The sequence below is a fragment of the Astatotilapia calliptera genome, chromosome 20 (genome assembly GCF_964374335.1).
Source record: "Astatotilapia calliptera chromosome 20, fAstCal68.1, whole genome shotgun sequence".
Lineage (NCBI taxonomy): Eukaryota > Metazoa > Chordata > Actinopteri > Cichliformes > Cichlidae > Astatotilapia > Astatotilapia calliptera.
Window position 1 is genome coordinate 30,746,905 of NC_137441.1, and position 15,818 is coordinate 30,762,722.

At 41.1% G+C, this 15,818-nt stretch overlaps 2 protein-coding genes across 8 annotated transcripts in view; both read left to right on the top strand.

Annotated features, from left to right (window-relative positions):
* Positions 1-1,159: 1,159 nt before the first annotated feature.
* Positions 1,160-2,648, top strand: LOC113013683 (transcription factor HES-2-like). Its single transcript, XM_026154782.2, has 4 exons — positions 1,160-1,322; positions 1,432-1,527; positions 1,643-1,730; positions 1,826-2,648. The coding sequence occupies exons 1-4, from the start codon at positions 1,233-1,235 to the stop codon at positions 2,149-2,151; spliced, it is 600 nt and encodes a 199-aa protein (XP_026010567.1). The 5' UTR covers positions 1,160-1,232; the 3' UTR covers positions 2,152-2,648.
* A 468-nt stretch (positions 2,649-3,116) lies between these two features.
* Positions 3,117-15,818, top strand: part of acot7 (acyl-CoA thioesterase 7) — a 58,039-nt gene continuing 45,337 nt past the window's right edge. The window contains exons 1-3 of one of the 7 annotated variants that reach the window (XM_026153138.2): positions 3,117-3,469; positions 8,260-8,377; positions 9,332-9,488. In XM_026153138.2, coding sequence (XP_026008923.2) covers positions 3,420-3,469; positions 8,260-8,377; positions 9,332-9,488 — 325 coding nt within the window. In that variant the 5' untranslated portion in view covers positions 3,117-3,419. Of the gene's footprint in view, positions 3,470-3,571; positions 3,881-6,512; positions 6,640-7,377; positions 7,607-8,259; positions 8,378-9,331; positions 9,489-15,818 lie in introns of those variants that run through there. The other 6 variants (XM_026153137.2, XM_080295659.1, XM_026153136.2 and 3 more) reach the window with 6 other exon arrangements.

The window sequence follows — 15,818 nt, forward strand, 5'->3', positions numbered from 1 at the left end:
ATCACAGTTATCACTTAAAGTTGGTTCACACTTGGCAGGACAGATTGCTGGGTTATTAAATACTTTTAGACTACGGACAGGTAACGGACAAAAACATTTAAAATGCCTTGTGAGTAAGTTACAACCTGGTGTCCTTTTATATTTTGCTATGGTTATTGTGATTTAATAAAATGCACCCACAGCACCCACCCTTTGTTTTTTCAAGCCCCCACCTCACTGCATGATGCGTTAGCTGTAGTGGGATACACCCTACAGGTAGAGACCTCCCTGGGTAGAGACTGCATAAAAACGTCACATGCAAAACCATTGTTGTAAAAATCTAAGAACAGATGTTATTTGAAAGTAGCGTGGCTTGGGTATATATGCCTGGAGTAAGATTCTATATCCATGTGGACACTTTTTTTCTTGAATGCAAGCCTGGCCCCTGTGCGACTAATGCATGTGCTGCATCCTCTTGTTTTAAGTTTTTATTTTTTATTTTTAAACACACAGCTCCATGCAGAGAATATATGAAGAATATTGTGTCAGAATTGCACGCATTATATCCCAGTAAACGAACAGATTTGAACAGCAACAGGAAATTCAGCTGTAAAGAAAATCTTAATAATAGCCAGTGAAAAGTGAGAATACGGATAAAATGTGATTCTATATGCGTAGCTTGTTATATTTCACAGTTAAATTACAAAATAAATAATTCTATAGCCTGTATTTTCTTTCTAGGCATCTCCGAACACTGCGTCATTACGCACCAGTAGTGTTTTCGAAACAAAACAAAATTTAGTTCCATCAACTGTGTGAGAAAAAAATGAACCTATCTTTGTATTAAAACATCATATTTAAAATATGATGTAAAATATATGGCTTAATGAATGGATATTTGATGAATTAGCATTTGACGCGTCAAAACTGAAAGCTTCTTTACGTACAAATTTCCTCAGCTTTTTGGCACAGATTTTGTTTGGTCTATGGATCATAGCGCAGACACGCACCGCAGCTACGCTTGGATTAAAGTAAAAGACAGATGGTTATCTGACTAAATTTGATGCTTTTGTCTTGTTTTCGTAGAATGTGGGTCCCGTTCAAATCGTTTTGTGCCGGCTTGGGGGCGTACCCATGACGCACGGAAACCGACGCCACGGACCTGGATATATACCCCAGTACTTGGCCGTTAGAGGCACAACTTCGCCTATCTTGGTTTTGAACACTACTCTGGCACAAAGTCGACGCTGAAAATGTCTCCGAACATGACATGCGAAGCTCTCCAATCTTTTCCCCCAAAGCTATCTCTTGCCAAAAGAAAAGAAGCTCTTGAACTGAGAAAGGTAAGCAAAGTGGCTAAATTTAGTTTCATTTCCTTAAGTATTTTTTACCGCATACTTCACACATGTTGTAATGAATGAATACTAAATTCTATGTGTCCTTTTGTTTCAGACTATGAAACCGCTAATGGAAAAAAGAAGACGCGCCCGTATTAACGAAAGTCTGAACCGCTTAAAAAACCTAATCATCCCCCTCACAGGCAGAGATGTAAGTTGTTTGAATTTACATTTTCAGTATGCTCACTTTGCAGATGTAACTGACTATAGTCAGCACAGCATTTTGACTCATACATCTAACATCTTCTTTTCCCTTTTGTCTCCAGCACTCTCGTTACTCCAAGCTTGAGAAAGCAGACATCCTGGAAATGACCGTGCGGTTCCTCGGTGACATTCAACCTGCTAACGCTAAAAGTAAGTTAGCTATGACTTATTTAACCCTTTTATTTCTAAATGTATTAACAACAGATTAGATGAACATCAATCCTAACATTTATCTGTTTTTTCAGGTTCTGTAGAGAATTACAGGGAAGGTTTTAAGGCGTGCCTCAAACGCGTCTCTGTTCTGCTTCCCCAAACCAACTTGGATCCAGGCGCACACCAGCGCGTCAATGAATTTGTCCAGCAGTCCATATCCGCCACCGTCACCCCAACCTGCCTGAACTGCTGCGCCCAGACCTCGATGACTTTGCCTCAGATCCATCAGAGACTCTTGAGCATCAAATCCAGCTTCAGCTCCAGGGTGCAGAGTCAGCAACGCAGCAGCGCAGCGGTCCCAAACCATGCGCAGTCAGACTCGCAGACTGCCAGCGCTGCAGTGTGGAGACCTTGGTAAATTTTTTAAGTGGTCCTCCGACAGCTGTAAAAAGACTGTAATGTGTTTAATGTTGGGAATAATATTGAGAGAGCATTACCTGTAAATACACACAGTGATTAAGAGCTTGGATTCCGTGATGAAAAGCAACAATTCATCGTATTGGTTGAGTATTGTATACTCGTTTTGCGCGCGAGTCTTTTGTCCTGTACAAGCTGACAAGTGTAGACAGTCGTGTATATATGAATTTTTTAAAAATCTGCATGTATGTATACGTTCAATATTTAGTCCTCGTCGCGGACTAAGTAATCAGGGGCCATTGAAACAGCCCTGTAAGACCCAAAGGGTCAGTTTATGTCTGAATTTGCACAACAGACTTCAGAGTCCTGAATCTGTGCAGATGAACTTTGTAGACATAAAATGTCTGCAGTGAGTATCTCTGTTGGGGTGTGTTGTATTTTTGCTGTTTACAGCAAATTGTATTGTATATTTTGTACAATAAATGAATAAATAAACTAGTTAGATCTCGCTTTGTGTTTTTGCTTAGACTTTCTGGTCTTTTAAAGGTTTATTGATATGGATCGTTTATTCAGTAATAAAAGGAAAAACGCTCTTTGGACCATGACTGTGATTTTAACTGTAAGGACAGGGGCAGGACAAGGCACGCAGCAAATTTGCAAAGCAAAACTGGCAGTATGAACTGACCTATATTACAGGAAGAAAGCAGACAATGCAGCACCAATGTGTACATAAAAAAACGGAGTTTTTTGAGCTAAAACGTGGCGTGGAGAATTGAATGCATTTTTTTACATTAATGAACAAAGTATTATATGACACAGTTGTCAGGCAGATGTGAACAAAACTGACGCCACTGGCTGGGACGCATTTTGAGGTCAAATGCGCCCACAGCAGGCAGCATAAAATATTGCTCCTGAATGGATAGTTTGAGAAAGTGCGGTCTCTGCTGCCCCCCTCTGGGCGATTATAGGTATTGACATAGCTGAGGTTTCTGTTTCTCAAACATGCCTTTCTCATTTAACAATTTAGGAAGCTATGGAATGCAAAGGATCTTCTCTGGCTTATTATATCGATAATATAATAGTTTGTTATTTTAGGGCAATTTGAAAGAACAGATTTTGCAAAACATTTAGCAGATAATTTCTACGAGCTCTGCACATTTCCTCTAATCGAGCCATTTCGCAAAGACACTGCGACCACAGCAGCCGGCGGACGCCGGGAGAGTGATTTCCCTTCACATCACACACGAATCTCACTGCAACACGAGAACCATGTCGGCACCGCAGACGGGCGAGGCAGCATCCCCCCTTCAGATATGCAGGTAGGACGTTTAATAAGACACGTTTACACGAGTGCTACCTTCACACACATGCTAATAACGTGCTGCTGGTCGCCAAATGACGAGAACAACGCGGCTACCGGCGTAGTTGCGTGAGAGCTGCTGAGAGGACGATAACCCAGATAATCCGCTTCTGCTTCTTTTTATATTTTTGCGCAGACTCCATCGCCCGAGGCGAGTTCAGCCGCTGGTTCAAGATGTTTGACGTGTGCTGTTGTATAAAATACGAGACGCAGTTTTTTCAGGATGTTTAACGTTCGAGCTTCGTCAGAGGTGCGGACCATCTCAGCCGCGTTTCGCAAGTGATGACCTCAGCGCGGTTAGCTCATACAGAACAGGCGAAACACGGCCAAGGACGAAGGCCACTACCATTTTACCCAAAGTCCAAGAAAAGTAAGCACTTTATCGCGTGAAAGTTTATCGCGTGACTCAATTTGTCTGGACATTAGTTTAATTAGTCCGCACTTTGCCCCTTTATTTATTTAATCAGATAATGAACAGATGTAGAGCCCAGAAAGCAAACAGCCATCTGTGATAATAAGGGCACGACTGCGACCTATTAAAATACCTTTCAACTGCGCGTAATTTTCCAGAGAATAGGTGGTAGTACTTGCGCCCGTCCGTAGATGGAGCCAAACTTCTCTTGCGCACCTCTGCTATGTCAGAAATATATGCCTACATTTAAAGAAAAGAAAAAAAGGAAAATAAAACATTCCCTCAAGTAAAAACACGAAAAACGACGAAAAAGACGGAAAAAAATGCACAATCAAAAGAAGATTTAAATTATTCTAAAACAGCAACATATGATACTTATATAAGTCACTATGACATCTATAGGACATTTAAATGGTAAATGGCCTGTATTTATATAGCGCTTTACTAGTCCCTAAGGACCCCAAAGCGCTTTACATATCCAGTCATCCACCCATTCACACACACATTCACACACTGGCGATAGCAAGCTACATTGTAGCCACAGCCACCCTGGGGCGCACTGACAGAGGCGAGGCTGCCGGACACTGGCGCCACCGGGCCCTCTGACCACCACCAGTAGGCAACGGGTGAAGTGTCTTGCCCAAGGACACAACGACCGAGACTGTCCAAGCCGGGGCTCGAACCGGCAACCTTCCGATTACAAGGCGAACTCCCAACTCTTGAGCCACAATCGCCCAGTTTTATAAGTTTTATAATCTTTTCTCATTCTTCACTGCTCAGTGTTCAGTTTCTGAGAAGTTTACCACGGTCTTCGGAAGACTTTCTGAAGCCAGACAGTATTAGTATTAGTATTAATGAATCATAACTTCAAAAGTATTTCTTTAAACATTGGGTCTGATCCGCCCCCCCTCGTGGAGGATGTCAAGTATTTCTGGCTTTGCATGATTGATGCGTTGAAACCTTTAGGTGACTGACCATGTGGGAGTAAGTTTCCAGTTACTGGGATGTTGCGGTAAGATGCTAGTAGTTCGATTGGATATGAACTTCTTTTCTGTAATCATGAAAAAATGTAATGTTTACAGTCATAATAATACAGTGATCATCAAAGATTATGGGATTATCTTTAATGATCACAGAAAACAAAGGCGACAGTCACAGGTTGGGTCAGTGAACATATTTATTTAAGCTTATGCTATAAACTCACACTATCTACTTCAGCTACACTACCACAAGCCCAAAACAGATTTAGCCTTGCTAAACTAACATGAAAACCATGTAATGTCTAAAAGCAAAGAGCGAAGAAAAGAATCCCACCAACCACAGGTTGTCACAGACTGATTGGATGATTCACTGTATAAAAGGTGCACTCACTTATCAAATACATCATTCTTCATCATGCTTCAGTGCACCAGCTTCTAGATAAATCACTCACAGAATTCAGTATGAGTGCATATTTTCAACATTTAAGGGCTGAAAGTGTTTCAATCCTTTACAAAAGGATCAATACAAACTATTCAATCACCAGAACGTCACCTTTTGGGCCGTGTGTGTGGAAAAGTCACTGAGAGCCCAGCTCAAACCCAAAATCCTAGTGGTATACTCATCCTGCTCTCTTCTCTCCTTCCTCTTGTTGCTGCACTGGCAAATTCTTACAGAGTTGATGTCAACAGGTTCGTGAGCATTGTGCACAAATGACAGGGAGCAAGGCCAGGAAGTGCAAGTTTATTATGTGAACGTCTCAGCAGGCCCTCTGCCATCAAAGCTTTTCAGAAAAAGTGCCTATTTTAATCAATGGAGTGTAAAATGACTGAATAAATATTTGCAGAGCTAAAATTCAAATCATAAGGAAAATGTGTACTGCATAAAATTTTTTAATAACATGTCCACTTTGCCACTTTACCACAACACTATGACTGTAAACACCCAGTATAGCCCAGAGGACGGCTTTTTTTGTTAGTCATTTAGATTGAGGTCTTCCTAAGAAGTTACCCTGACTGATCCATTGGATATTCTGTCTTTGCACAATGATCTTTAACGTCACTGAACAGTTAGAAGTGGATGTATGTGCATTAACAGGAAGTTAGTCATCTAGTTCTTCTTTAAGTCAGCTTCACTGACTATATATCAAAGATGCGCTCCGTCTGATTTCTTCGCTGCAATAAAATAAGAAGCTAAACAGGATCCATCAAAGCGCCCTCGTGATTAGTTTAAGAGTGCATTTGGAAGCGTTATGACCTTTATATTGTTGGCTTTCATTTGGCCTCATATCCAATATTTTTTGACTTTCATTTTGGCACTATTAAGAACTTCAGATTGCTTTTCTGCAACACACTAGGAAGGTATATTTTTTCCAACTGTTTGCTCAGAGTTCAGTTTGTTCCTCTCTAGAAGATTCGTACAACGGCTTTGTGAAAAGCTAAAAAATATAAACAATTTATTTTGTGACTTTTAGTACAGAATAGGAGAACACCAAGTGGTAAGACAACATTCTTTGACTTACTGTTTATGCATACAGCGATATGGATGTGTGAGTGTGTTTGGCAAATGCCTGTCTCACGTGGTAATCTAAGTATGCTTGCAGTTAAACACTAGGATGCAAAATCACTTTCACACCTGTGCTGTGATCTTGTTCTGTGGACAGCCGGGAGAGAAATGACACTGAGACCCCAGTTTGTGAAGATAATTCTGTCTTTCAGCCAACATTGTTCTCGACGCAGGTAAACTAAAATAAATAAATAAATAAGAGTTTTTTTTCAACAGGCAGAAGCTTTTGTCTTAGGCACCCATTAACAGCAATATTTTGCATTTTCAGTTAGTTATCATCTATATATCGTTTGTATGTTTAGTCCAGTGGTGCTGCTTCTAATCAGAAACAACGTCAGCTTTTGTGTACTCACCTGTGTATATAATCTGTGTATTATAGATATTTTGGTTGATTTACATGAGTAAACAAGTGATTAATCAACTACATCCTGATTTGGAGGTGTGTAAGTGTGATTTGAAAGGTTTGTGGACTTGGCTTTCTTTATTTTACTTTTTTAAGCCTGCTATTCTGTTGAACATATTAAACTGTATTATGTTGGTACTGGGGTGGTTGTAATCTTGGCCAAGTATCTTCAGTTTGTTTCCTAAATTTCAAAATTTAGTCTTTACTATAGAAAAATACAGTGGAGAAACATTCTCGTGAATTAAGGATCTGAGACAAGTTTCATTCATCTGGTGCTTTGCATGTGTCTCAGGACATCTTGGCAGATTTGTCACTGTCAAACTCTGTCAGCTGCAAGACTCAAACCTCAATGTGATGATGACTTCTTTCATTAGCTAACTCCTGTCTGTCTTTGTATCAGCGGGTCTGCTGAGATCCAGTTTGACTAGTTAATGTGGTTTGAGCGGTAATACTCCATGACATCACTCAGACCATCAACGTCAGATCTCAAAATCTTGAAAGCTGGGTTCTTAGAGCTCATACACAGAGGAAGTAGGTGAGAGACGAAGACTGAGAGCCAGTCCGTGTTTAGAGATGGATTGCTCTAGGGCTCAGCAAAGTCAGGCTTCAGATGAAGTGGATAAGACGACTGCAGTGGTGGAGAAACAGCAACATAGTCAAAGTAAGCAAGTAAGCAAAGATGTCAGGGAGGGTGAGAAGACTGGAGCTTGGAAGTGTACCAAAAATCATCTTAGCAGGTACTTGGTTACTGATGCACACACACCCACACACACAGTCTGTTTTGATCATTTTGTGTTGGTTCCTAGTCATTTCCTACATATGGTGAGGAGTTTTGTGAATTCTAGTAAATAGAAAACTGAGAATTGTCAAGTTTTATGGGAAGTTATTGATCACCTTTCTATTACACAAAGGCTTACTAATGCTGCCAAGCTGCGTATTGTCTTCCTTTTTGTTCTATACACACACACACACACACACACACACACGCACATACACACACAGTCTAAATCTTAACCGTGTGTGTCACAGAATTAGTCAGTGCAGTGGCGCACTGCATTATTGTGGTTAGACATTTGTACATTTTGGATTAACAGTGCGTAAAGTGATTACACCAGGTATAACTGGTACGACTCGTTTATCCATACACTGAAGAAGTGGAGCCACTTCATGCACCGTCTGCGATAATGATGCTGTGCTTGATAACACTATTCGGGAAGCTTATAATACAGTTGGTGATATGTAATAAAAAGATAATGACACAAATTTGAATGTGAATCAGACCGAAAGTCATGGGTCATATAAAGAGCCTTGAGGCGACTGTTGTTGGGATTTGGCGCTGTGTAAATACAATTGAATTGAATCGTAGTAATGCATTCATTAATTATTGCAGGATTATGCGGCCAGACGATGCCAACGTTGCGGGCAACGTCCACGGTGGCAACATCCTCAAGATGATAGAGGAAGCCGGATGCATTGTCGGCACGCGGCACTGCAACACACAGAACGGGGTAAGAGACAACAGCCACTGTCTTTCTGGACTGTGCTATCGTACTGTTGGATAAATGAAGTCAAGGAAGTTCTCCATAAGTTCCTCTAATGTTCATTTTTTTGTAGCAGAGAGGTGTTATTTATATAATGCACTGCAGTACTAAATGTTTCTATTTTTTAGCACCTGAATAAAGAGACTAAAATATGTTGTGAATAACAGTGTTGAAAACTTCTGTACTATAAGTGTGAATTGACAGAAATTAATGCAAGAAACTAAGAAATGATAACCATTACTTTTACAACTCAAATTTTAAAAAAAGTTTAAAAAAATGTGAAAAATTAATTATAAACACAATAAAGGAAATACAAAATCTCAAAAGGGAGTTATTTCTGTCTAACTTGCAGTTATACTAGCATTAAAAACATATTTATCAAATTAGTGAAGTTTCCATCCATCCATCCAATTCTTCCACTTATTCATTGTACTGGGCTAGGATATAGCCTGCCAATCACAGGGCTGACACAAAGAGACAGACAATCATTCACATTCACACCTAAAACCAGTTTAAAATCTCAAATTAATCGAAACCCTGTGTATGTCTTTGTGGGAGGAAGCCAGAGCACCCAGAGTGAACCCATGCAGACAAAGGGGAGAACACACAATCCCAGCCTGGATTTGAATCTAGGACCTTCTTGCTGCGAGGCGACAGTGCCTCACAGACAGTGACATCTGCAGTTGTACACATCATTAACCTCATTTGGACTATACAACCTTGCTCAGTGGTATTATTTTTATCACTCAGTGTACAGTCATGTAACTGGGGGAATCAACCTCAGTGACTCAGGATTTTAAACCAGATTTTCCCTCTGATCTTCCAGCAGAGCAATTTCCAGATTCCTGCCATTGCAGTCAGATGTTGTGATTATGTGACTATGTGTGTATAAGTTTTGAGTCTGCTGTTTGTCTTGTATAGGACCGCTGCTTGGCAGCTCTGGTTCGGGTGGAGAAGACAGAGTTCCTGTCCCCCGTGTTCATAGGCGAGGTCACCCACGTCACTGCTGAGATCACGCACACCTCCAAGCACTCGCTGGAGGTCCAGGTCAAAGTCATGGCTGAGAATATCCTCACAGGTGAATTGCTGTGATATTCAAAAATGAATGCCTAACCCTAACCCTTAGCCTAAACCTAACCCTAACCTAAATGTAACCCTGTCACTAAAACCACATTTTGAGTCTCAAAAATGCCTTCAAACTTGTGGAGGTGGGCATTTTGTCCCCATAAAGACTGTTGGTCCCCACAAGTATAGTAACATTACAATTTTTGTTCCCTACAAAGATATGTAAACATGGTACACACACACACATTAAACCTGTTTGGGAACCGTTTTATAGCATTTTTCAGTTAATGATGAAAGGGAATTTAATTCACACAAACGATTTTAATCCTGCTTAGTTTACAGAAAAACTGTTTGTTATAAGATAAATTTAACATTAAGCAAGCTACTTTTGACTGCTCCCTTGCCACAAGGGGTAACCACAGCGGAAAGTGTCATGGCTACTGAACGGACCCACGCGCAGACAGTTCTTTCAAGGAAACAAAAAGGGGATTTATTTACAATAGGGATCACCTTAGTGCAAAATATATGTACAGTGAGTTGGGAGGGGGTCCAGGGCTCCAGGGAGAGAGAGGGGGGGGGGATCCACACACACGCTTCCTCTTCCACTCAGTCACCGCCACCGCTCCTCCGCACACACGCACTCCTCTTCAGCCGCACTCGCTCCAACACTCCACACACTGCCCCACTTGGACAGGTCCGGTGATTCGGTCCAGAATCTACAGACAGAAGGTCAAGGTTAGTTCCACAACATAAAACACGTGTAAGCGATTCTTCTTTGAATATGCCGCGAGCACGAACTCAGGTGGTTCAACGTTCCAGCGGTGAGCTGCTCTGTGCCACTGCCTTAAATAGCAGCTGGGGAAATCAGCCAGATCAGCCGCAGGTGGACACCATCCACAGGGGTGCGTGGGCCAAGAGTGAGAGCCCGTAATGAGCTCCACCCAGGCAGAGAGGAGGAGGAGAGACAAAAAACTAAAACTAACAACAACAAAACCTGTAGCCAGCGTGGGCCAACCAGAGAGACACGGGGACCGTGACAGAAAGATCTGCAATTTTTAATTGACTGATTTTTATGTCCTAAACAAACCCAAAGGGGATTTATGTGTCCAGTGGAATCTAACCAGCAGTGGTTAACTGCACATCAGCATGCACATTGATGTAGGATTTCTGCTTCCTGGATGATTTTGTTTGAGTCGCACTACTTTATCTGTGCATCGTTGTTCACCTTTAGCCTCATTCTCATCATTTCAGAGAACCAATGGTATGGTAAACATTGAAACAGGAAGTTGACTACAGAAAGATAAAGTTGACAAACACAGATATACAAATATCTGCATGTTCAGCATGTACTGTAAAAATTGGGGCTGCAACTAATAATCTTGTGTTATTAGTTGGAACAAGTAACTATTTGGAGCTTTTGCTTGGAAATATCTTAATCAGTTCTCAAAGAGCTCTCTTATTCAAAAAATTAACATGTGACATAAAAAAAAGCAAACGTGTGTGTGAAAGTTTAGCAGTAAGCGTTATGGTGTAAAAAGTGCATAGGTGAAACTTTTTGTCTGGTTATTTGTGCAAGTCAAACATTAGTTTTGTCTTTATCTCTTTGTCTCACTGTCAGGCAGAAATATTTATGAATCGGAATTTATCTCTGTGTTTCACGCGTTATTTCTTAAATGGGAAAGACTTCCTATGGAAATATTTTGTCACTTCTGGAAAATTGGATTACTTATCGATCAATGAAAAATGACTTCATTGTGACATTCCGCTGTTTAACCACAAGAGGGCAGCACATAGTAAGTGGTACTGCTTGTGGCAGCATGAATAATGAAACGCTTTCACAAGGGACTGCATTACGTGCTGTGATGGGGGAACAGAATGTAAGAGGGATGCTGATTTCTAGAGTATTTGGCAACTGATGATGTTTCTAATTCTGTAATACACGTAATACACTTTATTTATATGTGTGCAGGTTAACTTGAACACACAGGCTCCCACAATTCTCAGAGTACCTCAGGTAAAGATGCAGAGACCACTTTGGGTTGCTGTATCTGAACCTTTAAATGGCACGGGGACAGAAGTCTGCCTGTGATAAATGTCTCTACAAATTTAATGTCTTAAGGCACTGTAAAGTATGTAATTAGGGGGTTATCTGTGAGTTTTGGCAGTTTACACCAGGTGCAGTTTTTAAGTATGAAAGAAAAGCAAATTTTAATAGTTGTGCAGTGGTGGTGTCCATCTTTCAGCTGGTGAAACTAAAGACGGGAGGAAATGGAAAGAGAGGCAGATGGAGAGCAGCAGACAGACATATCGATGGGGAAAAAGATAGCAAAGAGAATTTAAGAGGAAAAATAGCAAGAGTAGCGAAGAGATAGAAAGAAGGATGAGGAAAAGGAGGTGTGGGAAACAAAAGAAGTATCCCCTAGACAGCCGTTGCCCTAGCAACAGGCTTATACTGGTTGGTTGGCTGGTTGCTGGGCTGAAAGCAGGTTGACGGAGGCGGAGGCACAGATATGAGGTGACAGGTGGAGAGCAGCATACATACGTGCAGGCACCGGAATGGACAGCCCTCTACAGTGAATGGCCCGTTAGGAAGGACCCCTAATGAGGGGGAGATCAGGAAGCAAGCACATGGACTCGAAGCATTGTTCAGTTTGGTTCAAACATTTCTAACAGGGGAGACATTTTCAATAAAATGGAATCTAGCTTCCATTCCTATATTCACTATTTAGTCACATCAAGTTTGTCTTATAAAACATGCTAAGAAATCCTAATTTGCATTGCAATATGTAATAGGTTTTAAAGCAGTAGTCCACAGTTATAGAAAATGACACAATGCATCTTCTGGTACTTTCAATCATTATTAATTTCTAAATTTTCTGTTCTCTTGAGAGTGAAAAATCTATTACTATACTCGCATAAACAAAGAAAAAGGATTCGTTCTGAGGGTTTGAGTGTAGGTTTAGTGTCAGGGCAATGTGGGTGTAGTGTAAATAAGAGGAGTTGTAGCCCGGGGTGGGAGCAGGCATGGAGGTGAGTTCCTCTGGGACATCAAACTTTGCTACTGAGGTCTCTAGAGGCTGTGTGGGCCAAGCACAGTAATAGAATTAGTTTATATTGTATGCTAAATTTTATGTACAGTAAAAAGTACACTGTTTTCCTGGTTCACACTTAACAGCAACTTATGTTAGTCACAAATACCCCCCCAAAACAAAGTCAAGTCAAAGTTTATTTATATAGCACATTTAAAAGACTAGTGTACATCAAAGTGCTTCACAATAAAACCGCAGTGCGGGCAGAACAAAGAACAAATAGTACAATTATACTTAAAATTGCATTTACATGGTGTAGTGCAGGCCGAATGAAAGTCAAACTAATTTGTTTCAAAAGCTAAGTTAAACAAGTGTGTTTTTAAACGAGATTTGAACGATTGAATTGATTCCAAAGTACGGATTTCGACTGGGAGGTAATTCCAGAGTCTAGGGGCAGCGATGGAAAATGCACGGTCACCTCTGGTTTTTAAACGAGACCTTGGTTGCATTTGGAGCAGTTGGCTGGAGGATCTTAATGCTCTCTTTGGGTTGTATGGATCAAGGAGATCAGTTAAGTAGCTAGGAGTCATGTTATTTAGAAGAGAAGAAAACAAAAGTACAAAACTGCTACAGATATTAATCATTTGAAGCGATCGAAACCTGCATATAGTAAAGTGAGCTGGCAATGTGAAAGACTTCATTAAACATTTAAAGGAGAGCCCGAGAAGGAGCAGCAGCTTGGTGGTGTAGTAGGTCATATTTACAGGAAGTGGGCCATATTTGTTTGTATACTGTAACTATGGCTGTGCATTTGAGTTGGCGCAGCTGCGAAAAGCCAATGGTTATGCATTTAATGGATCTATTTTTGTCCAAATCTCAGTAGAATACAGTATGCTCAGCTGTGGCCGAGCACATGTTTTTAGTTTGTATTCTTGTTAGATGTGCACTTTTGTGCCTAATTTTTTGAATGCATATTTGGATGTTCCATGCGCACTTCATACATGCATGTGGGTTTTCGTCTGTGTTTGGCTCTTTAAAAGGTTCCTGCAGGGCAGAGAGGGAAGAGAAGATAACGGGAGCAGACATTATTTGCTTCTGTCATGTTGGCTTAGCATCATGGCTCACACAATGTGGCCCAGTCAGACACGGATGCCAAGTGGATGTACCTGCACACATTCTCCGTCACAACGCATGCACGTACCCAACACACTGACCCACGCCCATACACACACGGGGTTGTGCAGGGATGACCTGCATGCATGCAGAGCCTCATATGTAGACACAGAAAAAGAAATCACACACCTACGTGTTCTCACACCCACACTGAATGAGCACAGTTTCCTTCTTGCTAAAAGAGAACACATACCGAGACAGGACTGGCAGGTTTTACATATTCCCGACCAGCTCTTTTCCAAGGCAGAAGATTGATGGATTGCTTAAAACAGGAATACAGAACAAAGGATTTTACCAGTTGTAGACCAGATTATGCACTTTGTGTATTTTCTGGTGTACATCACAGGGTGTGCATTTGTGCAGCCGTGCATGCTTTTTTAGCTCTGTGCAGATGTTAATGTGCATGCTCCTTGTATCTTGCACTCTTTGTGCAAGGATCTTTGCATTTATTTAATATGTATGTGTGTGTGTGTGTGTGTGTGCGCGCGTGTGTATGTGGAGGAGGCAATCATCCAGGTTCCACAGTCAGTCAGGCAGCATCTCGTCAGGCAGGCCTCAGTCACAGACCCTCAGGGTAAGGCTGCCTACTGTGGGCACGAGCCGTGATGATTGTCCCTGCTGGGGGGATTGCGCATGCGTACTAACATACACATGCACACTCACAGTCAGACCTACACACACTACAGCACGTGCAGATTTGCAGATGTGAGAATACACATACATAATGAAATGCCACACTCTCTCACACACACACAAACACTCGCCACTTTATAGAATGTGCACATACACGCACACACACACATGCACACACACATACACACGTGCGCTCTGTACATTCATATAATGTGCTTGTGCTCAGTCACTCATGGGACTCGCATATATATATATGCAATGCTACTTGTGTTGCACTCTGGCGCACATTCACATGAACACGACATACACAAATCCCTCCTGTTCAACACACATGAGCAGGGAGAGAGCTGAGAGCGCAGCATTGTGGGTTTGATGCTTAAAATGTTGTAACCATGATAGTTCCTGTCCTGGTAGGTCACAGAACTGCACATCCTCAGAGAACATACAAACACATCTAAAATGGATTGTTTTAGCTTTAAATTCAGCTCAGCAACATAAAAAAAAAAACGATCATGCTTTTTTTTTGTAATAGCGTAATTGTCATTAATATATTTATATGAAGAAAATATGTTTAAATCTAACACAGAAAACAATATACTTAAAAATACCACACAAAAACCCTTAACAATAAAGCACAAGACTGGTTTGATATGAAGGCATCTCTTACTTTTTTTTTTAAAAACATGATGCTACAAGAAAATGAAGGTTAGTTTAGTTTAACAGGGAGTTGTTTATGTGGACTCACAATGGAGTCTGTCAACTGTGCAGAAGCTTTTTGTCTCACAGCTGGATTTTCCAGATCTTTATTTTGATTGAGAAGAGAGGTCCTCGCAGTAACGATGTTCAATTCAGTGTGCTAAGCACAAACAAATATTAAAAAAAAGTTTACATTGAGTATCAGATAATCCTCACTCAGAAAGCACTGTTAGAAACTCCGCTGCTGCCATGATTTAATCTATTCCTATCAGGCTGTAACATTCCCCAGAGAGGGAATGTAGTATTATTAAAAGTAATGGAGCCTTGGCTGAGCACAATGGAAAATCTGTGGTTTTGATCATGGGGATCAAGTACCAAGAACGATCCCCTCTGCACTGTCTCAGAGCCTGGAACAGGCTGTTCAGGAAGGAGAAAAGAAAACAGGGTCTTTTTTCTGCTTCGAGAGAGAATTAAGGCGAGTGAGTAAGAGACCAAGGGGAGAGCACAGAGGTGAATCAGTAAAAGACACAAATCAAGTGAAATAGCTCATGGTGAAAAAAAAAGGAAAGATATCGGGTAAAGGACAGGAAGGAAGAGCAGGAAAGGTGAGAAATTACACACACACTGAGGTTGTCAGACTGGGACTGCCTAAAAGGTTTTCATTTGAACAGAAAGTGTGAATTTTACTATGAAGTCCTGATTGATGCCTTAAACTTAGATTAAAGGAACTGGAAGATGTATGAGTCATGCTGGAGGGACGTTGTCCCCTACCACCCCCACCAACATAAGCACCCATGTGAGCTGTGAGATCA

Excerpts from the sequence above, each read along its gene's own strand:
- LOC113013683 (XM_026154782.2), top strand. The coding sequence starts at position 1,233 with ATGTCTCCGAACATGACATGCGAAGCTCTCCAATCTTTTCCCCCAAAG. Across the intron at positions 1,323-1,431 it reads AAGCTCTTGAACTGAGAAAG|ACTATGAAACCGCTAATGGA; the intron begins GTAAGCAAAGTG and ends CTTTTGTTTCAG. Across the intron at positions 1,528-1,642 it reads TCCCCCTCACAGGCAGAGAT|CACTCTCGTTACTCCAAGCT; the intron begins GTAAGTTGTTTG and ends TTTTGTCTCCAG.